The sequence below is a fragment of the Delphinapterus leucas genome, chromosome 3 (genome assembly GCF_059928025.1).
Source record: "Delphinapterus leucas isolate spDelLeu-1000000601 "Yukka" chromosome 3, BTC_Dleu_Yukka2, whole genome shotgun sequence".
NCBI lineage: Eukaryota > Metazoa > Chordata > Mammalia > Artiodactyla > Monodontidae > Delphinapterus > Delphinapterus leucas.
This window is the reverse complement of record NC_143131.1, coordinates 133,273,775-133,300,255: the sequence shown is the minus strand read 5'-3', so window position 1 is coordinate 133,300,255 and position 26,481 is coordinate 133,273,775. Positions and strand designations below refer to the sequence as shown.

The 26,481-nt window shown below is 39.7% G+C and overlaps 1 protein-coding gene across 1 annotated transcript in view; it reads right to left on the bottom strand.

Annotated features, from left to right (window-relative positions):
- The window catches only part of SGCD (sarcoglycan delta), a 416,585-nt gene extending 401,527 nt beyond the window's left edge, over positions 1-15,058 (bottom strand). Inside the window, exons 1-2 of the mRNA XM_089909613.1 lie at positions 14,406-15,058; positions 14,193-14,194 (exon numbers count right to left, since the gene is read on the bottom strand). Of these exons, the coding sequence (XP_089765739.1) occupies positions 14,193-14,194; positions 14,406-14,580 (177 nt within the window). The 5' untranslated portion in view covers positions 14,581-15,058. The remainder of the gene's footprint in view (positions 1-14,192; positions 14,195-14,405) is intronic.
- Between the last annotated feature and the right edge of the window lie 11,423 nt (positions 15,059-26,481).

Sequence of the window (26,481 nt, the reverse complement as noted above, 5' to 3'; positions counted from 1 at the left end):
ATATTTCCCAGAGAACCAATGTAGTGAAACTTTCTGTTGCTTTGCCATTAATACGGAGGAACCACCAATCATCAAGGCAATGTCATAATATAATAACCACCCATAACCATGGCTAATTAAATAGTTGCCAAGTATAACACACATGGGATTTCCAAAGAAGGTCGTTCTGGATGGGCATTTTAAAAGCATGGCTTTGAGCTGTAACCTCATGGTCTCACGCATCCAAATCTTCATACCTGGGATCATGTAGCATTACAGAATCAAGGCCTTGACACTAACTTAATGTGACAATCTCAAGGAGAGGACCCATTTTTATGACTTGGACTTGTGAAAAACTTCCTCCTAGGTTGTGTGGCCTGGTTTCACTTCTGTCACTGCTCACACCACCAAGACCTCAGTGACTCTGCTACCTGAAGGTTTTTCCAACGGCCTCACAAATGTCCAAATTCAGTCACAGAAGCCATACGATTTGTACAAAGCCCATGCTCTCTATAACGTGTTTACAAAGATCCTTGAGCCAAGCCCAGCCAAAGTGGTACCTGGACCCTGTAGCTGTTGCCCCTCTAATTTAGGAAGTCACAATAAATGCCCAGCTTAAGGCTCTCCCACACTGACCTTCAAAATGTTAAATCCCACTACTTTGACATCTTAACACAGAAACCAGCCTCGTCATACTCAAGTGGTCATACCCATGTTCACTCCCCTTCCTAGATCTGGTAGGTACCAAATAGTTACTGGAAGATCTTCTAGTGCCCTCCTTCCTACATTTTATCAGTTGATAACAGGATGATGGAAGGTCTTGGGGTAGAAACATACACAGCTGGCACATTTCATGAGGCTGAACACCTATTCTAGAATAATACTGTTAGAAACCATCACTTTCTGTTTGCGTTGTGTTTTTGTTTCAGCTGGATTCTTCTTCAGGAGGAGAACACATGTTTTCTTTATTTCCTCCCCAAATAAAAGAGATATCTAGAAACAGCTACAGTATTTGCATTACCAGTCTGCTGTGCAAGAATGCATTATGTTTTGAGGGATGATTAAAAAACAATCAGTAAACCTTCCAAAGACACATCAATGCTATCAAGTTTCCTGATGATTTTTCTCTGGAGCCTATAAAATTTTATGGGGCATGATCCACTCTACTAATAGGGTTGAGGACAAGGAAGCATTGGCAGGCATTTTATTAAGGCTTGCTAGACTCTTCTACCCACTAGGCTTCATAATGTCTTGTTCCGTAAGGGGACTTACGGGAGTGATGACTGCAATTCTCTGTACAGTTACATACCGTGGGGCAAAGAAACATGGCAAAGCACAGACTTGGCTGTGGAGGAAACCCCGATCTCAATCTTTTTTTCAAACAGAAAAAAAATCTTTGACCATCTACTATGTGCCAGGTACCACAACATATCCTGGGTATATCTAGGTCTTCAAAAGGAAGAGTAAGATATTTCTGTTTTCATCAAGCTTGTATATTAATGAGAGACATGGACAGTAAACAAGTAAATGGATGAAACCATTAGAACTAAAGTTAGGTGGGAGGAAGGAAACAGAGAAGGTTCCATGACACAGAGTAGAGGGTGAACCACACTGGTCATGGAAGGCCATTCTGACCAAATGACAATTAAGGCGAGACCTAGAGGTAGAACAAGTTTTCCAGCAGAGGACAGAGCAAGCATTTCGGCCTTAAGACCATCCTCCAGTTAAGCAGGATGGCCAGCAGGGTGGGCACTGAATGAGCTCAGAGGAAAGGGTAAAGGAGGGCTTTGCAGAGAGAAGCTGTGGATTAAATATACTCTGCCTTCTACGTTATGAAGAGTACAGAATTAACACGGCTAATAAATACATTCACTTACTTAGAAATAAGACAAGTGATACAAATCAAGTGAGCTAGGGTTTGTTAACGCTGCTGCGGCACCTTACAACTTCCAGAACATTTAAAAGTAAACATGAATTACATCACTGTCTACAACTGTAACCAGTTTATATAAATAGCAGGAATATGTTCTCTCCCAGGTTCATTACAGTTTCTAGAGTTTGTTGTAAATCTAAGTCATTTTGGATTATCTTGGCACGTAAATAGTTTTCCATTACCAGGTTAATTTTGAGGTCTCAGATTTCAAATTACCTGCTTTTCAAGGGTTGTTTTCATTCACCCATCCATACAAGGCTTCAGTCTTGGATAGCTAACATTTGGCACAATTTCGATGGTAATGGTAATAAACTCCTCACTTTTAGCTCTGATATAACAATCATCCAGAAAAGTAAATGCCTATTTGTATGAAATGGTCCAGGAATGGCATGTTCTATTTAAACCAATATTTGGACTAATTTAAAAGCGAGGTATTTCATCTTTTAGTTTTTTAAGAATTGGAGTATGTAAGTGTTGAAGAGTTTTTACTGCAAAAAATTAGACAAGTGCATGCATTTAAAAGAGCTGAAGAAGATACAGTTAAGAAAACCTTTTTCATTCACACTTTCAGCCTTTCTCCATAGAGGTAACTATTACCAGCCTTCTTCTTATCCCTAAAGAAATGTTCAATACACATACAGCCTTTATCCAATACATACATTCAAAGCATACATGCACACATTTAAATTTTTCTTTTTCACAGAAAGAAGGGCATATTTTCACTCTTTATTGTTCTTCATCTAAGTTGGTCCATTTACATAGCTCAGTGATAGTCCCACAAAAAATACAGAAATCTGTTTCTTTTTAAAGTTAGTTTTAAATTGTATGTGCACATGATATTTAACTTAATCAACTCTTTAGTGGTGAACACAGGTTGTTTCCACTAATTTTCTGATACCAATGCTCATTTAAACAAATGAATACTTACGGGTATTACCACGTGCTGACACTAGTCATTCAATGGTAAAAGACAGATTCCCTGCCTCTTGGACCTTACATTTTAGTGGAGGAAATGATAAACAGATAAACAAACATCTAGTTTGTCATACTTATTCTTGGGATAAGTCTTATGAATAAAAAAGTAAAGCCAGAGAAGGGGACAGGCAATGACCAGGGAGGCTCCTGTCTGTAGGACGGTCATGGAAACCCTCTCTGTGGTGGAGATATTTGAGAAAAAGTCATGAACGAGCAAGACAGTAAAGCATGAGGACATCTGGGAGTAGCACTCCAGTCAGAGGAAACAGCACCAGCAAGTGCAAAGGCCCTGAGGTAGGGGCTCACTTGGCATGTTCAAAGAACAGTGTGGCTAGATCAGAGCACACAAGGGGGAGAGTGTTTGAAAATAAGCTTGGAAGTGCAGGCAGAAGGAATGCACATTGGGTCTTATACGCCACAGTAAAACCATAAGTAAGACACTGATTGTGACAGTAACTATCAGAGAACCAAGGTGCAGCAGTGCTCAGATTTTCACTTTGGAATCACTCTCACTGTTCTGTAAGGAATAGACTGCAGGGGCCAAGAGTGCCCGTAGAGAAACCAGGGGCCTGTGACTCCTGAAGTCACCCAAAGAGAGGTGACAGTAGCCCAGATTTGGGTAGAGGTTGAGTGAGAAGGTGGCCAGTTGCTGTATTTGGAATCTGTCTGGAAAGTAGAGCTAACAGGATTCGCTGATTCCCTAGACCTAGGGTGTGTGCAGGACAGGAGTCAAGGAGAATGCCAGTGTTCTGGCATGAGCAGCAGAGCGAATGATGGTGCTATTTATCAGGATGGGGAACACTGAGAGGATAGTGGCTCATGGGGCAGGAGGCAAATGGAGTGTGAGGAGAGGAGAGAGAGAGCTCTGTTAAATCACACTGATTTTGAAATGCACAGAAGAATCCATGGGGGTGGTGTCACAAAGGCACATAGAAATGAATCTGGAATTCAGGGGGAAGGCGGCTTAGAAATGAAATGTGTAAATCTTCTGCATATGAGTATTATTTAAAGCCACAGGAATGGGGCATATAAGTTTCACATATGTCCAAACAGAGCGCTCAGAGAAGCCATGAGACGCTGAATTGCTAGGTTAAGGTATGCATGAGTGTGTGTGTGTGTGTGTGTGTGTGTGTTTTATAGATGTTATTATCAAAGTTCTCCTCCAAAGTTCAATATGTCTTCTATTTAAACTCAAAATATTTATCTCTGATGAATTAGAAGATATTTCAATATAATTACAAACATTAATTCTCACTGTCGTAGAGATTTAGATGTGTGAGGTGTCAGCTGAAGTCATTTCAGACAGAAATATCTTTGTGAAACACACATACATATTTATTCTAGGCATTTTCAGATACATTAGCTCATACATTCCTGACAGCACTCTGGGGGATCAATCTTATTAAAACTATTTCATAAATTAAGATACCGAGGTACTAAGGAATGAAGGGATGTTCTCAAGGGTTCCTAAGTAGTAAGTTGGTTAGGGTCTGGACTCAAATTCAGGCCCAATTTTCCTTCCAGTAGACACAGAATGAGGCAAAGACTTAGCTTTCGCTGAATAAGATGCAAGGTATTTACCACAATGTTCATTGAAGCACTGTTTACAATAGCCAGGACATGGAAGCAACCTAAGTGTCCATCGACAGATGAATGGATAAAGAAGATGTGGCACATATATACAATGGAATATTACTCAGCCATAAAAAGAAGCAAAATTGAGTTATTTGAATTGAGGTGGATGGACCTAGAGTCTGTCATACAGAGTGCAGTAAGTCAGAAAGGTAAAAACAAATACCGTATGCTAACGCATATATATGGAATCTAAAAAAAAAAAAAAGGGTTCTGAAGAACATAGGGGCAGAACAGGAATAAAAACACAGACCAGACGTAAAGAATGGACTTGAGGACACAGGAAGGGGAAAGGGTAAGCTGGGACGAAGTGAGAGAGTGGCATGGACATATATATACTACCAAATGTAAAACAGATTGCTAGTGGGAAGCAGCCGCACAGCACAGGGAAATCAGCTCGGTGCTTTTTGACCACCTAGAGGGGTGGGATAGGGAGGGTGGGAGGGAGACGCAAGAGGAAGGAGATATAGGGATATATGTACATGTATAGCTGATTCACTTTGTTATACAGCAGAAACTAACACAACATTGTAAAGCAATTATATTCCAATAAAGATGTTAAAAAAAAAAGATGCAAGGTGTTTAGAATGACCATTTAGGTATATTTAGTATGAGACGCATTTAAAAAGGGCATATACACTGCTACCACCTGATAACTCTGTTTTCCTCAGGTCCTCTCATGGCACTATTACAGGCATTTGGACACATCAGAGAGCAAACCCACCGGTCCCTAATCTCATGGCAGTGACAGGAGGCAGCGATGGGAGAGACAGATAATCAACATGAAAATTATGTTTGAAACTTCTGTCATAAGACAATGGGGGTTACGGGTAAAAGAGCAAAAAAACAAAAAAGACAGGAAAAGGCAGATCAACAGTGGTAGCAGGTGAAGAGCTGGGCAGGTTCCACGTATAAGAGCATGAGAGAGGCTGACCTCGTGGAGAAAGTACAATAATACCTGAGCAGACTGGAAGGAACCTGGAGAGTCAGGGAGATCTGGCTTTGCGTAACACTCAGACATCATTCTAAACGTGGTCCTTGACACTGTAAGTTGAAAACCAGGAAAGAATGTAAACTGGACACCCTGAACAGGAAAAATGATTTCAAACACTGAGAGCAAATTTAATAGTGTCACTTTCACATGCAAAGGGCACTGCATCTACCCATTGTGGCCTCGTCTATAACCAGCTTTCTTAATAGGAGCGACAGATTGTTTTCAGCTACCCTGTGTTGTACAAAACCGGGGCTTCTTACATCCCCATGGATGATACTGCCCAGAACCAGATGATGACAATCGCAGTCGGGCCTCTACAGTGCTTCTGTGACTTGGGGACCAAGCTGTGTAATAAAATAATAATGAACATGACTCAAACACTTAAGATCAGAGAATGAGACACAAAGCTTGGAGAGGACATGGACAATATCAAGTCATGATTTAACAGATGAGAAAACTAGGTTCAGGGAGACTTTAGTCCCAAGACCAAAGTCTGCTAAAACTGAAAAACAGCATGTTTCCCACGAATTCCAGGCTTCAGTCTTTTCAACTGAAACTCCTGTTTGACACCACTTTCATCAACCACCATACACATGCCTTTTGAACAATACCCAAAGGCAAATCACAACAAAACCACGTTTCCTAACACAAAGAATACAAAACTGTTGATAAATACTTGCGTAGTGGTTACCATGTGCCAGACCCTGTTCTAAACACTATACTGAACTTATTTAATTGTCACAGACATATAATTATGAGGCAGGTGCTAGTACTATCCTGATTTTACAGTTGAGGCAACTGAGAAACAGAAAGCTTAAGCGACCTACCCGAAGTCATTCAGCTTGTTAAAGACATAGCAAGAATTTGAACCCAGAGTGCCTGGGTGAAAACTCTGTTCCAATTCTTGTGTTAAATGTTTCCAGATATGTGTACACACTTAGTCAGAATAGTGTGATTACTAATTAGGAACTTGTTTTGGTAACAGTTTTAGCTAGAATTTCTCAACATGGATAGTAATTTTAAGACAATTCTTCATAAACTTATTGAGGGACTACTATATTTCAGCCAGGGTGCATGTTACTCTAAGTATAGGCGTTTTTTCCCAGGTAATAAACCATTTTTGATATGTCTCTGAAACCCATACATTTTTACAGCATCATGAAAAACAGTTACAACAAATTAAGCACATCCTTCTATAGTGATTCAATAGTTCCATAAAATTAGCATTGGTCCAGTAGATTCTCCTTTGACAACTGTGTTTGGCAAGGATCTTTAGCTGTTACCTGTGCTCTCAAATGCTTGCAGGGAAATCTGTGGTCTGAAGGGAAAATCTCTTCATCTCATTTTTAGTCAAGTTATTTCTTTCCTTCTATCTATCTATCTATCTATCTATCTATCTATCTATCTATCTATCTACCTACCTACCTACCTACCTATTTATTTATTTGCGGTACGCGGGCCTCTCACTGTTGCAGCCTCTCCCGTTGCGGAGCACAGGCTCCGGACGCGCAGGCTCAGCGGCCGTGGCTCACGGGCCCAGCCGCTCCGCGGCATGTGGGGTCCTCCCGGACCGGGCCACGAACCCGTGTCCCCTGCATCGGCAGGCGGACTCTCAACCACTGCGCCACCAGGGAAGCCCTATTTCTTTTTCTTTTTTTTTAAATTAAAGTGTCCAGAAAGCAGGAAAACAATAACAGCTAAAAGTTATTATGCACTTTGCATGCCTTCACATATGTCTGTATGTACACATGAACATATGTATATATGTTTACTGAGTTATAAGTTACTCCTACTGAAATACACAGATATTCACTACACAGCTCGAGTTTTACAAATCTGTACATCTGTGTAAAAAATATTCAGTCAAGATAGGGAACCTTTCCATCACCCTAGAAAGTTCCCTCATGCCCCTTCCTCATCAATCCCCATCCCCAAAGGCAGTGACTGTTTTGATTTCTAGCACATTTGAAAATTTTAATCCTAAGTACAATTCTATGAGGCGCTGATTCCAAGGAACGTCTAACTCTGAGACCCACGCTCTTGGCCACCATACTGTTCTACTGCATTTCTTCCTAGTGGACACTTAGCCCATCTCTACAGTGTCCTCTGAGAGAAGTCAGACATGATGTCCTAACTTCTCTCTAATGCATCTAGAATGGTGCTATACGTACCACCCTTGGAAGAATTGAAAAAATGGTCACTCGAATCATTTTCTATATCCTGTGGTTCAGATGAGACACCCTATTGAGAGCTTACTGATATCAGATTAGGCAGGTGGGGGTCACTGAATGAAGTGGACATGTGCCCTCTTAAAGCAACAGGCGCTGCCCAAATCCCCCCAACTGCTACACTATGAGAAATCAGACCAGGGATACCCTTCTGCAGTTTTTTCTAGATAATCGAGATATCTAAATTTGTACATAACATCTCAGTACATGTAAATGCTTTGTAACTAAGTCGATTTTTAAAAAACACTTCATGAGTCAAAATGTGTCCACAGGCCAGCCCTGGATTGCCAGTTTGTGACGAGGTGTTTGCATCCACGGCTTGGGAAACACCAGGATTAGCTTCATCAGCAACAGAAAGGAGCCCACAAACCTCTGAAGGTCACAGCCAGCCCAGGAGGTGAGGTCTATCATCGCATGGTAAAAGTTCTGCTGTCCAGACTCTGGTCTCCTGCCAACCCTCCTGCCCACTGAGGGAAGCCGATGACTTTGGTAAACATCTTGAACAAATATAAGAGAAAAAAGAAACTGGCAACAGGAAGAGGGCATGGAATAAAAACACAGAAGGAAAGAGCTAGAAGGAGTAGAGAACACTAGAGAGGAGAGAAGACAACTACAGGTAAGAAAAGGAAGCAAAGGACAGGCATCTCTAGGCTTGAAGCACCTTCTTTCATTGACTACACTGGCCCAGGACCACAAACCCAGTTGGAGTGGAGACAACAGCGTGGTGTGGAATGACTTGCTTGGAGCAAGGAGCTCTCTCTGATGTTTATTTACTTACTTATCTATTTACTCTGAGCTTTATGAGAATAGTTTCAGTGCTTAAATATTTTGACCCTGGTTTCCAGGAATTCCGAAATATATTATTTAGAAGTCAGGGAAATCACTAGAGAGTCCGATCCTGTCACCTTGGCAAAGGACTGTGGTCTGAACAAGGAGGAAATTTCTAATCCCCGGCAAAATGGTTTTTATCAGGAAACTGTGCTCACCGTCATAGGTGCCACTGCATTACTGGTTAAAAAGAAGAATAAAGCCATCGCTTCCATATCTGCCTACGCACCCGGAGCTCCATTAGGACAACCACCAGCAAAGACTTTGAGCAAATCAATCTCACAGGATTTATACACTTAGTGAACCGTGGTGATACGTCCCTCCCCCAGTCCTGCAGACCTGTTCAATAGGCCACAGCTTACATGGCTTCCTTTACAGAAGGCAGTTCACACTTGACAAAAGGAATCTGAAACCATAAGAAACATGACCACCTTTCTGTGTGGCAGCAAAGGTGAAAGAAAAAGGACAGTGGAATCTTCAGAGAAATTAAGGCAACAAAGAAAAAGTAACCTGGATCACTCAGCATAAAACCCTCCTCTGCTGACTGTCTCAGTGTTTCATTTTATCATTTGATCTGCCTATTTCATTCTTTGTCAGTTTGCCTCACGCTGAGATAATGTTAAGCATATACATCTGACATACTTAAGTCCTTACTGTGTGCAAGGCACCATGCTAAGGGCAGTCTAAGCACAAGCTCACAACATACTACGAGGGAGATGCTACCATGTTCATTTTAAAGATGATACAATTGTGGCTCACCAAGAGGGTGTAACTCATCCAAGGTCACACAGCCAGGGTCACAGTCCAGGTCTGTATGCCTCACAGCCTGGGCTCACTTCACAATGTAATCACTCTCCTTCTGCTACAAGATCATCCCACCCTTCTCTCTTCTCTCTTACTGGGCTGCTTCTCACTTACAATCACCCTCTGCCCCTTTGGTTCACAGATGTAGTGTCCTGTTCATGGAACACGCCCTTGTCAGATGAGTGGGATTGAATTCAGGGAACAGTATTTTTGTCAGAAGGAGGTTACTTGGAGTGTGTTCAGGGAAGGGTAAAAAGAAAAGTGCAGGAAAAGATTAGGGAGAGATGAAATAGTTCAAGGCATTCATAAAGAAACGGGAGAGCTTGAGAATAACAAAAAGCATAGAAAATGAGAAAGAGAAGACACTTTACAGGCATCTCATCCTATTTTACAGATGGAAAGACTGAGAGCCAGCTCTTAGTGGACCCAGAGCCTATCCCAAGACTTCTGACCCCCGCTACCCTTACTCCCTCTCTTCACCTCACTTCTGTACCAGGTCCTCCTACCACCCTCAAATGTGCCTTAAGAGAATATGACAATGGCCATGGGTTACAAAGTACAGAGATGCAAATTTGGCCCAATCTGAGGGGCTGGAGATGAGAAACAATGCCCCAAGCTGCCTCGCAGCACAGTGAGGTTCTCCATCACTGAACGAATTACTGACACATCTGGCTGACATCTGTCAGTGATGCTATAAATGGCACTGTTGTAGTAAATAACGATTTAGCTCCAACAGTATTAAACCAACTCAGTTCTGTGGACCAGTGTCTGGTTGGCTTCAACAGAATCACTTGGGGAGTTTTTAAAAATAGAGGGATTCCCCAACTCTAATCTCAGAAATTCTGATTCAGGAGGTTTTGAGAAACCATGGAACCAGGTGATTTCTGAGGGCCCTTCTAGTACTAAGACTCCATTACGTTACTTTCTCTAGCATGGCTTCCAAAGTATCACTCAGCTCTCATTATTAAGCCAACACACATAACAAGTAGTCCACTCCAGACTCAGAGTCAAGGAACAAGAAGCACTGCCATTGTCTCCGAACGCCTATGTTCTCTAGACAGGTAACCCATCTTTTCTAGTCTCAGTGTTCACTTCTTTGAAATAGAAGCAATGGACTCTTAGAACAGTGCTAGAACTCTTGATCTGAATCTGTGGGCTCCTATTCCATACCCAGAGGACCTCCACCCATCCTGGTAATGAAACTGCATGGGGCCAGTAGGCACATGACCCAGTTCTGGGTGTGGATTCTGAGAAGTGAGGGGAACTTTATGTGGGAGGGTGTCCCTTCCTGATTAAAGGGGCAAAGCCTCATGAGGAGAAGTATTTTCCCCCTTCATGTCCTGCCACCTTTGTCCTGACTTGAACATGACACATGGAGATGAACAAATGGACAGTGGAGCAGGAAGGAAACTGGTCTTTAGGGACGTCGCTCAGCTGCCGCAGCAGTCCTGGACTGTCCAGGTGTAGTCTACGTCTATATGCACAAAAGGTAAGGCTTTATACTTTCCGACTCTATGAGCACGATTTCTATTACTTGCAGCCAAATGCAATCTTTACTGATACAGCATTAAAACTCTCTTTTCAAATGAAATCTCTTGCAAAATCCCAATATATGAAACAAATAAAAGTGGCTGTGCTATTTAGAAAAATGGATGGAGTGTTTCCAGAGCCATTCCTTCCTATTTCCTGTAGAGGTTCTTCCATGGAACCAGAACTGGCCAAAATCGGTACCTCTTAAGGTAGTGTCTCCAAGGCAGCAGGGATTCTCAGATTTTCTCAGGACTCTGAGAGTTCTCTGCCAAATCTGTTCTTGTGCTTTTCTTTCTCTTTTCTTTTGATGTACTTATTTTATTTACCCAAATTTTGTCCTAGGAAACGCAGATCCAATTCATGACCTATGGCTACTACCATGCAGTTCTGGTGTCTGCATTTGTATTCAGTGTACAATCATGTTGGCAATAAGTGATTTGATTCTAATTGTCATGAATAGAAAAAGGAGCAGAGTGTAATATAATACAAAATGAAACATTCCTTCAAGGTGCAGATCAAGGGACATCATGGCATGCAAATGAAGGTACATTTGAAGAGAAAAATAGTCATGGAAGAATCAAGTCTATATCCAGGATATAAGAGTATGAGTGTCTAGAACCAAAATAATCTCCAGATAACTGTCAGTCCCATGTTCATGGTGAGGCCTTATTAAATTCCAGTAAAGCATCTTCTACCTAAAATAACAATGTTGATCATCTGAATACTATTACTTTACTTTGCATTTAATTCATAAATTTATTTTAGTCTTATAGATGCTAAAGAATGATTAAAATAGAGAGGTGATTACCTAGGTGGGTATTTTTGGTTTGCACATATTTAAATTGCAGTATAATAAAAGCAGTTAAATCAACAATGGGGGCGTGGATCTTTTCCCTCACCCTGTTAAAAGGAGTCTTTATATTACCCAACTCAAGAAATTCTGGACTACAGGATGGCCCTAATCCCTTCCAGATGGTCAAATCCATAATTCCATGAACCTCCTCACCTTATGAAATTAATATTAAATGCTTCCACCAACAATGCGGTACGTGCCCCTGAAGGTTTTTAAAAATTAAAAAAAGAAATAAAATTAAATAAATTCATGCATTAAAATAAAGCACACGTATCATTCTATATTCCTTTTCAAACGTTTGTCTTAAGGATGAAGTGTATGCGGGCAGGGCCTAGAACAAGCTATGTTCACTGCCATCCCTCCCCCATCTCCACCTGGTCCCTTCACTCATCACTCCCAGCAGAGTATCTCTGGATGGAACAAACATGGGTTAAAAATAAGGCCTCAGGAGCCTGCTCCCTCCTCACTTACGAAATCTGAACCCTTGGGCGATGCCATTCTTACAAAATGTGCTTTCTGACTGCTTCCAGAAGGCACAGTGGGGCAGACTGACCGTGGGGTCTTCTATTGTGAAGAGGGTAAACCCATTCTCCTCACTGAGGCCATGGTTTAGCCACACACTTCAAGGTGAACCAATCAGTGCCCGCTGGGCTTTGCTATTCTAGTATGTATGTTTCATTCCTGTGCACAGATCTCCCTCTGCCCCTGCTGCCCAGTTTGTGGTGTGGCCACTCCTCCCTCCCTGTAGCCTGTACCTCTGCCTTGGATTTCTTCTTCTCTACCCTCCCACACCCCTCTTTGTTTTTCCTTTTTAAATGTCCAGGGAACCTGATTTTCCCCTCGTATACTTCTAAAACAGGGCAACTATAGACTTTCTTCCAAGTTTCAGGCAATGCTGTTCGTACCCCTGCAACCTGAAGTTGCTATTTCACGCCTGCTCTGCTCAAGGCTCAACGCACACTAAATTTAGAGGAGTATGAAATTAGAGCTCACAGTCTCCTTTTTCACTGGCAGTATGTTTGGCTGTGGTTCATGTTGTTTCCCAATCTCTTGGCATCTTGCTCACTCCATAGGCAACCCAAGTGTAGTCACCGTCTGTCCTATCTTATCCCATGTCCAACAGTTCCCAAACCCTCTTCATCCCAACCCAACCCAAAGATGGCATTCATGAAGAAAATATTTGTGTGCCATCTCTCAGAATAAGAATTCCTGCTTCCAGTCACTTACTTCCTAATTCCCTCCTCCAAGTGCAAAACTGTGGAGAAAATAAAATTGCTGGCTGAGAGGGCTGACTTGCCACCAACAGAACACAATGCCTGCGCACTTATCGTAGGTCTTACGCAGACAAAGATATGAAAAAGTCCAGCCCCCCCCCTCTTTATTCACCCATTCATCTAACTCTCTACTATCAGCTACTTGTTGAGAGATTTTAGAAGCAAAGTCAATGCACCCCTATTTTATTTAGGTCCACCCTGAGAGTTCTAGCCACTCTTCTGCTATTCAAGAAGTAGCCAAGAACCCATTCATTCATCTGTTTCCCCAGCCAGACTCGTGGCCAAGGCCCCTTTAGAAAACACCATTGCTGCCGCTGATGGCTCTGCCAGTAATCACAAAGCTGTAGTGAGGCTGAGTCCAGCTCTTTCAGAGCTGAACAGTGTTCTTAAGTGCAATTATATTACGCTACGTATTTTCCAAGTGTTAAGTATAGAATAAGATATAGCTTTCGGGGGAGGGGTAAAAATCTGTATTGCATTAGAGTTGATATGTATGAAAAAGAATTATACAAAATTTGATTTCTTAAAAAAAAATCACTCTTTTCAGTAAGGTGTAAAATAACATCAATTGATCCATGAAATAAAATTCACAGTATTATATGTCTGTCTTTTAACAATGATTTTGAGTAAATTACTGTTTTCTGTGACTCTTTAGTTGTCTATACTTCATAAAACACAGAAGTATTTTTTTTTTTTGAGGGAAGAACTGCCAGTTACTTCTGCAATTCAGAAAAAATTGAAAATTATTCTAGAAACAGAATTACAAATGTTGTATCCAGCATATTTCTAGGCAAATATATCACGGAGCTCCTTAATGACAGTCAAAAATCCCACATAATAATAAAAGATGCCAGGAACTCATATACACGTATCTGTTCCTACACTCTGAAAGTGTGATCCAAAATAGAAACTTCAAACGCCGATTTCCTCTAAAATGAGAGCCATTTTCTGCTAAAAACGTCCCTCTCCAAATTCTCATAAAGCAAAGAACACAGACACTTTCATCTAAAATTATATTTCCTGCCAGCGAACTGTCCTTCCCCACAGAAAAGTTGCAGACTGTTGGAGCAGGGTGACAATACAAGAGTTCACATACTTTTCTTTTTCACAGTCGTGTTGCCAGCTTAACCCTAACTTTCCAAAGCGTACGGCCGAAAATCACCTCTTGAAGGGGGCTGAGGGAGGAAAAGATGACAGACAACCCCACACCAAATGTTGAAGTGATGGAGTTCTAACTTGTTCATACACATACACCCAACCTCCCCACGCCCCCCCATACACACACACAGACACACAGAGTACTTGCAAACAAACAGCAGGCTTAGAAAGCGAAAAGAAAGCCTGCAAAAAATGCAAGAACTGAGCAGTTCCCTACCTCTCCTCTGCTTCACAAAGCGAATGAAGAGAATCCCCTGCGATCCAGACGCGTGTGGAGAGGCTGGAAGGGGGCGGCCGCTCGGCCTGCAGAGGCTGAGCAGGCCCAGCCTGTGTTCAGAAGCTGCCCCAGTCAGATTTTCCAACTGCAGAGTTGCAGCCAAGTCCCTGCCCATGCCTGAAGAATTTCCTGAACAGCATTCCCGTGCTTTTTCGGACTGCTTTGAAACCGTACTCTGCCTGTACTTCAATACGCCTTTGTCAGGCCAACTCCCACCTACTGGGCCGGCTTCAGCTCTCAATGGGAAACACGTGTGTCAGGCACAGACTCGCTCCCCTGCCCCAGCGCCCATGGGGGCTGCTGGGCTCACACAACCACAAAGGCAACGGCTTCTAGAACTAATACTGATTTCTCAGTCATTCTCCACGCGGCCTCTGCTCTGTGGCGCTCGATGCTGGAGCTGAGTCTCCTTCCCCTGCTCCATGCCGCCCTTTGCCAACTTCCTCCTTGTGCTGACAGCCCCCAGCTGACCCCCGTTAGCCCCTCACCCCAACCCAACTCTTGCCAGTCCTGATAACGAGCCTATTACAGCTGAGAGATGGGAATTCTCATTTGACCTTCCTCCCTGCCAGTGCCTCTGTCTTTGCTCAAAGGATCAATTGCTGGAGGGGGAACAATATTTTTAGCATTTCCAGATTGGTTCAGTACTTCTGAGTTGTCCCCTCAACCTGACGTGTGCATCTCTTACTGCCGCCACTAAAAATAATGCAATTATTTTTCAGGCACTTTTGTGGCTCTCTGCTCTCTAAGCGCGCTGGTCCCCAAATGTAACATTTTGCAGGCTGTTGCAATGTGTGCTGTGGTTACGGGAAATAGAAAGGAGAAAAGAAGGTAACTTTAATCAGAATGTGTCGTAATTCTCTGCACCTGTGATTACTTCTGGATGACCCTCCATCAAGATGTCCCCTGTACATGCTGCTGGATCGCGTAGTCTACCTTTGAGATTTCCTCTTTCCATAAAACGCAGAGGAAATTTCTAAAGATACAAAGAGGACACCCCTCTTCTCCTACACTGACAGCCCCCTCTCTAAAGAGCCAAAGCTAAGTTGTCAAGGTAACATTGTAGAAAACGATGATTTAAAGAGAAAGCCTCATTTATTTTGAGTTTTATCCTTTTCTGTTTGGGGGGTATTAATATTTTACTTCCAAAATCATATCCCGCTAGCAACTTATTTTAAAGAACTGGCTTGCCAGATTTTAAAAGTACTGTGTATTCCTGAGGGACTGCTGTAAATAATAGATGTGGTAGAATCCGGAGTTTAGCATCAAACTGCAATGGGTACTTTCAGGAGGATTCAATTTTTGCCTTGGGAAGCAGTGTGTCTGTCTGTGGGGAAGGGAGCATGGGCACCTCTAAGGTCAGGACACAGTTATAGAATCAAAGAACTTTAGAGGAGGAGGGAACCCCAGAGACCATCCAATCCAAATTGTTTCAACCCTTTATTTTACAAAGGGAAATGGAGGTCCACACAGATGAGATGTTCAGAGATGCAAAGACTCTTAATGTTAGAACTGATGCTAGAAAGCAAGATTTGGGTGAATTTTCCATGTGCTTTCTCTTTCCCAGCATCATTTGGGAAAGGCCATATCATCTAACCTTCACAAGAGAAGGCTGATAATCAGATGGCCTGGGTCTAATCTTAGCTCTCTTACTGGCTGTGAATTCTGATTAGTTCGCTTGACCTCTCTGGACCTCAGTTTCCTCACCTGTAAAACGGGGGTAACAACAGAATCCAGCTCACAGAATTTGGTGAGATAATCCATGCAAAGTGCTTATTATAGTGCCTATAAATTTTGGTTTACTTTTCCTTTTATTGAATCCAGCAAAAATCAGACCCTTTCTCTCACCAAAAAGCAAAACTGTACTCTCGCATCTAGTTTGAGTTCCTAGAATCAACTATCTGATTGGCTAATTAAGTTTTCTGCCAAGTTACCTTTACACAATAGGGGCCTACCCCCTTAAACATAGACAGGTGTCCTAATGCTTTATTGGAACATTAGCCAACCACACAGCTATTTTTCATTTATTCACTACACCTAACACTGAAGTCTCTCCTCAAGATTAACTCACCAGCAAGGTAAACAGTCAGACCAAATCTGCAGTCAGTTACATGAGGCTCAACAAGGTGCCATTTAGAGAGAACTGGAGCTTCTGCCAAACCTTAAGAGCTCAAGATTACCATTCTAAAAATAGAAGACCATTAACAATTGCAATTTCCAGGTTTGGCAACTGCAATGTCCTAAAGTAACAGCAACAATTACAAAATAAAAATCCTGTAGGTCAAGGAAGAAGTCTTACTGAGTAAACAGTGGCTACAAATTCTAAAAAATCAGATTTTTATCTGGGTTTCCAGAGCCTTCGTTTCAGAGGCAATCATAGCAAGTGGTTAATGAATCACACACTACTTATTAATCACGTTGGGGTGCCCAGGTTCTTTTGGGAAAACAAAAGAGGAGGGGTAGCTCTTAATTTTAAGTGGTTTATAAATGCTTTGGTAAACAAAAAAACAACAGCAAAAAAAAAAAAAACCAAACATAAAACAACTGGAAAAACAAGGTCAGATTTTATATAAAGGCAGAAAAATGGTAATGTAATCCAAAGGACGCTGCTTTGATGTCTCTCCATAAACTAGCTACATGGCTCATTTCAGCGTGGATATTTGAAGAGGGATACCTCCGTATAGACTCAATTCATTACTACTAGCTGGAAAATCCTAAAAAATTACTTACGTCTTCTAATGTTAAGAAAAATTATCCACAACTTGAAAATCAGACCAAAAGGCAGTCACATTCTATCAAAGTCATGCGTGGCAATTGTTTAACATGCCCTCTCAAGAATTATTTAAGGGAAATGTGCTTTGTCTGATTCACTGTTGACAACTGAATAAAGATCCCAAATATAGTAAAGTTACAAGTTACCTTGGAGAGTTTTGCCTGTTAAAGATACACAGTATTTCTCAGGATTGACATATACACACTACTATATTTAAAAGAGATAACCAACAAGGACCTACTGTATAGCACAGGGAACTCTGCTCAATATTCTGTAATAACCTAAATCGAAAAAGAATTTGAAATAGAATATATATGTACATACACACACACATATGTATAACTGAATCACTTTGCTGTACACCTGAAACTAGCACAACATTGTAATCAGCTATACTCCAATATAAAATAAAAATTTTAAAAAAAGAAAAAATAAATCATTGATAAAATGCTGAAAAAATAAAATATAATCCCAAATGTTATAGTCTATTGCCCTGTAGGACATTCACTGGTTTTGTATCTAGTCTAGCGATCTTTTGTTAACATTCTTTATTAATGTACCTAAGAACAAGGAGCTCCTTAAATGGTCTCAGAATCAGTCTTACCATCATACTGATTTCCTCATAGTTAATGAGTCAAATAAAATCTTCGACATACTTTCATTTTATATTGATATTTGTAGGACCCATGTATTTAACTTCAAAAAGTTACAGCTTGACACTGTTTCACTTTCTTCATCTGTATAATGAGTATTATAAGTCTTAACTGAGATAACACATAATAAACCACTCAGCAAAGTGTGTGGCACACCGTAAGTGCTCAGACTATATCGGTACTGCTGTTATTTAATACTATCTATTTGGTTTTCAGTTTTGTAAAGGACTCTAGACTACACTAGATCACTAGACTAGTCTCCTTCCTCCTATACCTTTTAATCCTTGCCATGAGATTCTGAATCCTCTCTACAATGGCCACTCTGGCTGGAATTTTTATAGATATTGATCTCTCTGCTTTTCAGAGATTCCTATTTCTAATGTTCTAAAACTAACAACTGAAGTATATCTCCCTGTAGCACATTCAGATGCTGCAGCTGCTGATCATAAAGGTCAGTTAGAAATTCTGATCATAAGGATTGCATGAAAGAGAAAACTTCATTCTAAAGCAGGATATAAACTCCACAGAGACATGGGTTTTTGTCTGCATCATCTCCTGCCTTTTTGCCAATATCTAGGATGAGTAAGTACTTTGCCTTCATATTTAAACTTTGAATAAATAAAACCTTTTGACTTATTTGAAGACAGGATGCTAAATCGTCCTTTTTTAAAGAGTTATTTTGATTACAATTTAAACACATCCATTACTTTAGGAGATGGATCCAAAAAAGTATTGCTGCAACTTACGTCAAAGAGTGTTCTGCCTGTGTTTTCCTCTAGGAGTTTTTTTAGTGTCCAGTCTTACATTTAGGTCTTTAATCCATTATGAGTTTAATTTTGTGTATTGTGTTAGATAATGTTCTAATATCATTCTTTTACATGTAACTGTCCAGTTTTTCCAGTACCACTTATTGAAGAGACTGTCTTTTCTCCACTGTATGTTCTTGCATCCTTTGTCATAGAATAATTGGCCATAAGTGTGTGGCTTTATCTCTGGGCTTTCTATCCTGTTCCATTGACCTATAATGCCTGTTTTTGTGCCAGTACCATACTGTTTTGATGACTATAGCTTTGTAATATACTCTGAAGTCAGGGAGCCTGATTCCTCCTGATCTGTTCTTCTCTCTCAAGATTGCTTAGGCTATTTGGGGTCTTTTGTGTTTCCATATACCTTTTAAAATTATTTGTTCTAGTTCTATGAAAAATGCCATTGGTATTTTAATAGGGATTGCACTGAATCTGTAGATTGCCTTGGGTAGTATGGTCATTTTAACAATATTGATTCTTCCAATCCAAGGACATGGTATATCTTTCCATCTGTTTATGTCATCTTCAATTTCTTTCATTAGTGTCTTACAGTTTTCAGAGTACAGGTCTTTTGCCTCCTTGGGAAGGTTTATTCTTAGGTATTTTATTCTTTTCGATGTGATGGTAAATGGGATTGTTTCCTTAATTTCTAGTTCTTACAGTTCATTGTTAGTGTTTAGAAATGCAACAGATTCCTGTATATTAATTTTGTATCCTGCAACTTATTTGAAAAGCTTTTGCAGAGCAAAGGAAACCATCAACAAAATGAAAAGATAACCTACCGAATGGGAGAAAATATTTGCAAATGATATGACTAATAAGGGATTAATATCCAACATATATGAACAGTTCATACAACTCAGTAACAAAAAACCCCAACAACCGAATTTTAAAAAGGGCAGAAGAACTGAATAGACATTTTTCCAAAGAATACATACAGATGGCCAACAGGCACATGAAAAGATTCTCAACATCACTAATTATCAGAGAAATGCAAATCAAAACTACAATGAGATATCACTTCACACCTGTCACAATGGTTATCATCAAAAAAACCCAAAAAACAAATAACAAATGTTGGCAAGGATGTGGAGAAAAGGGAACCCTTGTACACTGTTGATGGAAATGCAAATTGGTGTGCCCACTGTGGAAAACAGTATGGAGGTTTCTCCAAAAATAATAATAGAACTACCATATGAACCAGCAATTCCACTCCTGGGTATATAAACAAAAAGACCAAAAACATAATTTGAAAAGATACATGCACTCCAATGTTCATAGCAGCATTATTTAAAATTGCAAAGATATGAAAGCAACCTAAACATCTACCAACAGATGAATGGATGAAGATGATGTGATATATAGATACACACACACAACTGACCACTACTCACTCAGCCATAAAAAAAGAATAAAAATATGCCATTTTCAGCAACATGGGTGGACTTGGAGGAGGGCATTATGCTTTGTGAAATAAGTCAGACAGAGAAAGACAAATATTGCATGATATAATTTATATGTAGAATCTAAAAAATACAACAAACTAGTGAATATAACAAAAAAGAAACCGACCCACAGATATAGAGAAGTAATGGTTACTAGTTGGGGGAGGAGCAATATAGGGGTAGGGGAATCGGGAGGCACAAAATATTGGGTGTACAATAGGCTGAGAATGTATTGTACAACATGGGGAACACACACAATATTTTGTGGTAACTGTAAATGGAAAGTCACCTTCAAAAATTGTACAAAAATTTTAAAAACTAATATTTTTCCAAAAAATTTAAAAGAAAAAGAAAAAAAACACATCTGGTACCAGTGGATCATTTATCCTCATTATGGCTTAGATTCCTTGTAACATTCGGTTTGGTTTCTTCTAGGAATGGTTCAGTTTGGCTAATTTCTTCTTAAAATTTGGTGCTGAGAGGTGAACAAACTTTGCAGGTGTGCTAATTTGGGCGCAGAGGAACAACTCCCTCTCACATTTAGGAAGAACACTTCTATTAATGCGATTCATGATAATATTAGGTTTGGCCACAGTCACTGTGAGTCACACTGAGAAGCCAGTTTCAAATGCCTCTCTCTCATAGGTACTCTTATTAAGCTACATCTCCTGTATGGTTTATTTACATATGAAATTCTCCAGTCTAGATTTATGTAAGCATCATCTGAAGGGAGCTTTGAAAATAACCAGAGCTAGGAGCCCACTCTAGAGATTTTGATTCTATTGGAATGGGATAGGCGTAATGGTAATTTTGTTTTCAGCTCCACCCACCCCCAACCAAAATGATTCTAACATGAGCCAGACTTAAGAATCACTAAGTTACAGTGATAGCTTAACTTTTAAAACATAAATCTAATTGTGTCACTCTGTGCGCTCAAATCCTTCGATGGCTTACCATTGCTTGAAAGGGAAAGACGGCCACCATCACTAAGACTTGAAAGGCCTGGCTTGATCTGGTCCCTCGTCTACCTCTTCAGTCTCATCTGCTGCCAGTCTCGCTTCTTCCAGTGCTTCAAAGAAATCATGTATCTTTTCACTTGAGAATCTACAAAAAAGCTACTCTCTCCTGAAAATACATTGCTTTTTCCTGGATGCTACCTCCACTCTTACGTTTTCTTCTACTTAACTCCTATTCAACCTTTAAATTCATACTCTGTTATCACTTTTTCTAGGATTCAGGTATCTGAACCCCAAAACCAACAATCCCCTGTTATATATACCCCCAAACTAGCACTCATGATAGACTTGACTATATATTTATTTGTATTTTTATTTGATTGATGTTAATCTTTCTTGATAGAAAATGAATATTCTCCATGAGGCCTGAAACTAGGTTTGCTTGCTCACTACTGTATCCTAGTTCCTTGCACCACGCCTAGCTTGTAGGAAGTGTACAAAAGATATTTTTAAGTAAGTGAATGCAGTTTTTCTTTTTTTAATTCAAGTGCAGGAACATGCATGTAACACCATTTTTTTAAAAACAATCTTGAGTTTTCAAACTTAATTTAATCCTTCTGACATGTTAAAATAATGTATTGTACTCAGAATATTGAGTTCTCCTATAAGATGTAAACATTTTCAGAAACTAATAAGCCATTCACATGTTTATCTAAAAGACCATGAGAAATTACTAAGTCAGGTGCCTGGCAAAGCCTGTAAGGCCTGAGGTACAAGGTAGTGTTACCAAGTCCCAGCTCGTACTGCTAACCACATGATGGGCCAAAAAATCGAGAGATGAGGTGTTGGGGCAAGGAACTGACTTTATTCAGAAAACCAGCAGACCAAGAAGATGACGGGCTAGTGTCCCAAAGAACCATCTTACCCAAAGTAGAGTCCAAACTTGTTTTGTACTAAAAGGGAAGGGAGTGTGGCAGGTTGTTACAAACTTTTGGTGCCAGAATCCTTTGTTCTTGCTGCTGTTCTCTTAGGTCTGGTGAAAATATTCCTCTAAACCTCCAACAAGACAAAGGTGGTTCTCTGTTCTCAAACTTTCTGTCTCTACAGTAATGGGAAAATGTTATACCTTTAAAGGGCAGAGCCTTGAGAATGGGCTACCATGTATGTTCTAGGCTGTAGGCAACATTCTTCTACAAAGGGGCAGAGCCAGCATGACTAAGCACAGGCGACAGAGCACAAGGGTTAGAGCTAAATAAATAGATCCAATATGGAGTCAGGTTTGTTCTTCTCTGTTACAGTAGAATGCTTAGGATTATTGTGTACAGGATTTGCTGCGCTGGTCACTTGAGAGGGCAGGCTGAGTGGAGATGTACTCATATATACAGAGGCACAAAGTAGTCATAGCACAAGCCTAAAGAGACGCATTCGTCGGGACCCCTTTGGTTACAGCAGTCAGAACTCATTCAAATCAGCCTAAAGAAAAAAACGTGGAGGTTCCTACATCATATTACTCTAACCCCAAGTGGATCTTATGGTGGGATGGAATGTAGCACTTAAAATATAATCAAGGCTCTATCTCCTTCTTGTCCAGGCTTCATTCTCAGTTTTTCTCTCTCCATTGGATAGTAAGCTGTCCACAGGTGGTCCCAAGCTCACTTTCCCAGGGAAAATAAAAGATCTTTTCCAGAAACGATGGTAGGTATTCCAGCTTGAGCCACATGTTTATCCCTGAACAAATTCCTCTGACCAGGGGTATGAGGCCCTCCTGTGGGCTGTATCTGGCTCATAGAACAACACTGGCAACTAAAGGGAAGGAATCAACTCCATCTCCACCAAATGAACTGAGTAGGCTAGTTAAGGAATTGAGAAAAAGTAGTAGGCAAACAAAAGTTCATTGTAAACTATGGATGATAGGGCACTCAAGACATATTCATAATCTTGCCAAAAGAATATTCTTTAAGAAATATTAAGAGGCAATATTTAACCAGAGGACAGAAAAAGTATTTGCTATATACAAGCCCAAAGCAGCTGAATTAAACTAATGGCAGACAATTAGGACAGCAACGTTATGCCAACCTTTCATTTAAGGGTTCATTTCACAAATCATACCTGATGGGAAATGACATTCACCCTGCTTTGGCTCTTCAAAACAGAGAGAGCAAATCCAATCCTGCTTTTCAATGGCCAAGGGCAAAATTATCTGGCTGGCTTTGAAGAGACTTTTATTTGGAGGGAATCTGGACCAGGAAGTTTGGCTCAGGGACAAATCAATGACCCACAGTTTTCAGAAATCTCCATTAGCCAGCCACAATGTCTAAGCTGAAGTCATTTTCTGTTTGGAAATTCAAATATATGCATAGTACACAGTGTAGGATTCTCAAGCTAAGTCATTACTTTGAGGAGGAACTGACACATTTGATAATGTAATGTGACTAGTAATGAAACACACTGTAAATATATCTTTTCTAAAGAAATTAATTGAACAGCAAATACTGGTATAGATTGTTCCAGGCATTCTTTCCTTTAAGCACAAAACATTGATCAAGTCTTCCAAAATTTCATTCTGGTTCACAATTTCTCACTGTATTACAGCTTGCTGAAAGTAAAACTCTTGAAATACATGTTTATTGGGGAATAAAATTTATTGATCAATAAAAAGGGGCCAGATTCCATGATAGGCACTCCATGATAGGCAGAAATAAATAAAACCTGTACTTAAAAAAAATGATAGCATCACTCATCTTTATTTTTACAATCACATCAGTGCTCAATGATACAAAATACAACAGTTGGATTCAGGAATCCCAAGCTAATTATAAGCCCTCTGAACAAGTAGTGTTGCTTCAAATGAAAGGCCAAGTCTCAAAACCTGACAAATGTACACCAAAAAAATTAAAAGCTGCCAAGGAAAGAAAATATATTTCAAATCATTTGTTCTTCAAAAGGAGTTCATTTATACATGTGACAGAGACATAGTTGAGCAAATCCACAGCTACCATGGTGTGTGGCATATAATAGATGCTTAATAAATGTTTAACATAATGAACATTGCTAGTAATAAGAAATATTCCATCATTGCCAGACAAATAGAAGCTGAGGAAGTTTATCACCACTAGGCCTGCCTTATAAGAAATAATAAATGGAGTTTTTCAAGCTGCAATGAAAGGATGCTAAGTAACAACATGAAAAATAAAAGTATAAAAGTCACTGGTAAAGATAAACATATGGTCAAATTCAGAATACTCTAACACTGTAATGGTAGTACATAAGTCCCTTTTAACTCTAGTTTCAAAGTTAAAAGACAAATGTATTAAAAATAACTACAACTACTATAATTTGTTAATGGATAAACAATATTGAAAAATGCAAACTGTGATATCAAAAGAATGAAATGGGGGAGGGAGAAGTAGAAGTGTAGAGTGATTTTGTATGCAATTAGAGTTAAGTAGTTATCAGCTTAAAATAGACCATTATAACTGTAAGATGTTTTATGTAAGCTTCATGGTAACCACAAAATGAAAAACCCTAAAGACACAGAGGCTGAAAGTGAAGGGATGGTAAAAGATAGTCCATGCAAATGGTAACCAAAAGACAGTTGAAGCAACACTCATATGAGACAAAATGGACTTTCAGTCACAATCCATCACGGGAGACAAAAAGGTCATTGTAAATGATAAAGAGATCTATTTATCAACAGGATATAACAATTGTAAATATACATGCACTCAACATTGGAGCCCCTAAATACATAAAGCTAGTATTAACAGAACTAAAGGGAGAAATAGGCAGCAATACAGTAGTAGTAGGGGGCTTCAGTACCTCACTTTCAACAATGGATATACCATCCAGACAAAAAGATTAATAAGGAAACAGCAGTTTTGAAAAACATTATAGACCAAATGGCCCTAATACACATACACGGAACATTCCATATAATAGCAGCAGAATACACGTTCTTCTCAGGTGTACACAGGAAAATCCCCAGGATAGGTCATATGTTGGGCGACAAAACACATTTTAGCAAATTTAAGAAGACTGAAATCATATCAAGTATCTTTTCTGAGCACAACGTTATGAAACTAAAAATCAATGATACGAGAAAAGCTGAAAAATTCACAAATATGTGGAAATTAAACAACACACTCTTGAACAACAAATGGGTCAAGAAAGGAAACAAAAGGGGAACCAAAAAGCATCTTGAGACAAACAACAATGAAACACAACACACTAAAACTTATGGAAGGCAGCAAAGCAGTTCTAAGAGAAAATTTTACAGTGATAAATGTCTACATCAGGGGAAAAAAATCTCAAGTAAACAACCTAATTTTATACTCGAGTTACTAGAAAAAGAAGAACAAACTAAGCCCAAAGCAGAAGAAGGGAAATAATGAAGATTAGAAAAGAAACAAATAGAGAGCAGAAAAGCAATAGAAAAGAACAACAAAACTGAGAGTTGTTTTTTCTTGAAAAGATAAATAAAACTGACAAAACTTTTGCTAGACTAACAAAGAAAAAAATAGAGGGGACACAAATAACTAAAATTATAAATCAAAAAGGAGACATTACAACTGATACCACAGATACACAAAGGATCATAAGAGACTACTATGAATAATTATATGCCAACAAATTGGACAACCTAGAAGAGAGAAATAATTCCTAGAAACATAAAATCTACCAAGGCTGAATCACAAAGAAAGAGAAAATCTGAACAAAGTAATTACTAGTAAGGAGATTGAAGCAGTAATCAAAAACCTTGAACAAAGAAAATTCCAGGACCAGATGGCTTCAGGAGTGAATTCTACCAAACAATCAAAGAAGAATAAATGCCAATCCTTTTCAAACTCTTCCATACAATTGAAGAAGAGGAAACAATTCCAAACACATTTTACAAGGCTAGCATTACCCTCATACCAAAGGCAAATAAGGACACTACAAGAAAAGAAAATTACAGCCCAGCATCCCTGATAAACACAGATGCAAAAATCCTCAACAAAATACTAGCAAACTGAATTTAAGAGCACATTAAAAGGATCATACACCAGGATCAAGTAGGATTCGATGCTGAGACGCAAGAATAGTTTGACATATGCAAATAAATGAAACTTAGGCACCATATTAACAGAAAAATGGGCAAAAAACATATAATAATCTCAATTGATAAAAGGAAAAGCATCTGATGAAAATTCAGCATGCTTTCACGATCAAAACGCTCAATAAACTAAGTATAGAAGCAATGTGAGGAATGCACCTCCACATAATAAAGACCATATATGTCTAATCCACAGCTAACATCACACTAAATAGTGAAAAGCTGAAAGATCAGGAACAAGTCAAGGATGCTCACTCCGATTCAATATATCACTGAGAGTACTAGCCAGAG